The following is a 1778-nucleotide window of genomic DNA, read 5'->3' on the forward strand; positions in this document are numbered from 1 at the left end:
ATTAAAATTGTCAATTAAACTATTCTCATTTATCTCACCTAAATAACTATTATTTATTATATGAAATATTAATGGAAATAAACTTACCACTTTTAATAACAATAGTTTTAGGCTTGATAACTTATTACTTATTACTGAATTTACTATATGCGGGGTTGAAACACATTGTATACCCGACAAAGAAGAAGAAAAAGCAATTGGTTTCGACGAAGAAGCGTAAGGCAAAGAAGCAATTAGCTGAGAAACTGCGGGTTTCAACGAAGAAGCAATTGGCAAAGATGCTACGGGTTTCGACGCTGCGGGCGAAGACGGAGAAGCTACTGGCAAAAAAGCAATTGGTTTCAACGAAGAAGCTACGGGTTTCGACGAAGATGATTTATGCGTATTTATTGTTAATTTTGGGGCCGAGGATTGATCTATCGATTGATCCTCAGCAGCAAGGTAACGAGAAAGAATCAGGTGACAATAAAGGATCAGCCGACGATAAAGGTTTAGGCATAGGCAACAAACTATCAGGCGTAGACGATATAGGATCGGACACGTTAGATACAGAATCCGGCACTGACGATACAGGATTAGGCACTGACGATACAGGATCAGGCATAGATAAAGGATCTGGCACTGACGATACAGGGGGGTTTGGTTCTGAAACCGATAAAGGAATTGATACTTCAGTAAACATATTGGTTACAGGCTTATTAACATCTGTTTTAAATTTGTTGTAATCTTTTGATAGTTTATTTACTAATCTAAAAGTATAGTTACATGAATTACAAATCTTCAAAAAGTTAGCGTTTGTTTTAAATTTAAGTAACTTCTTTATTGTATCTTTATATAAGGTCTTATCCCCCGTAATTTTTTGAAACAAAATCAAATCATTTTTTAGAATCTCAAAAACTTGTTTTTTTCTTCCTTCTTTTCTTTCACTTTTTATTATTCTTTTCGAGCGCTTCTTTTCTTTGAAGCGTTGAGGAACACGAGGAAATCACCACACCAACCACGAAAGTTTCTGTCCCGCAAATCAGCCACTATCGCTACCTGGCTTGAATCACTCCACCGTACGTAGCTGGGTCATTCCACAGATCAGGCATGACGCTATCCTTCTCCCGCTACCTTAGGGCTTGGATCATTCCATCGCGGAGTCGCGGCTCTCCGTTTGGTTTGCTTGCCGTCATTGGCTTTCTGCGTGGACGGATAGGCAACTCGGTTGGAAAGCTATCTCCGACCTTGCATTGGCAGACTTCCTTCGATACCCAATACAGGAGTCGTTGCGTTGGAGCACTTCGATAGCTGCGCAGAAACCCGGGAAATGTCCATGGGTATCGAAAGCCCCGCCATCCTGCCCTGCCCTGCATTTCACGCGATTATTCTACTATACCATTACTTAGCGCTTCCCCAGTGATTGGCGCGGAAGGGAAACCGGCGATAGCACTACGACTACGAGGTCAGGCCCAATGATTTCTCTATCTATCGCGCGGAACCCTTGCTGGCATGCGATTACCTGTTTGGTCAACTAGCTATTACATAGGTTGGCTCATAGGCCTGCCTTTAGGTTCCGTTTTGAAAGGTGATCTCATAACATAAGTCAAAGCGCTTCTCGTGTCCATGTGACAATCCGTATCATATCGAGACAATATGCCCTGACCAATGCGGCCGGCGTAGGAAACCGGAACAAACGTCTTCGATTCAGAAAGACACAAAGCATCCTTCTGACGTAATAGAATTGGTTGATGGCATGAGCAAACAGCCGGAAGATAACGTGTTTGCGTGAAATTGAC

The 1778-nt window shown here is 42.0% G+C and overlaps 1 protein-coding gene across 1 annotated transcript; it reads left to right on the plus strand.

The window, feature by feature from the left end:
* The first annotated feature begins 220 nt into the window (after nt 1–220).
* On the plus strand, nt 221–1778 carry LOC147417061 (uncharacterized). Its single transcript, XM_086507860.1, has one exon. The coding sequence runs from the start codon at nt 279–281 to the stop codon at nt 723–725; it is 447 nt and encodes a 148-aa protein (XP_086363986.1). The 5' UTR covers nt 221–278; the 3' UTR covers nt 726–1778.

This window comes from Adiantum capillus-veneris, unplaced genomic scaffold (genome assembly GCF_014529385.1).
Source record: "Adiantum capillus-veneris isolate H3 unplaced genomic scaffold, ASM1452938v2 Hic_scaffold_325, whole genome shotgun sequence".
In the NCBI taxonomy this organism is placed as follows: Eukaryota; Viridiplantae; Streptophyta; class Polypodiopsida; order Polypodiales; family Pteridaceae; genus Adiantum; species Adiantum capillus-veneris.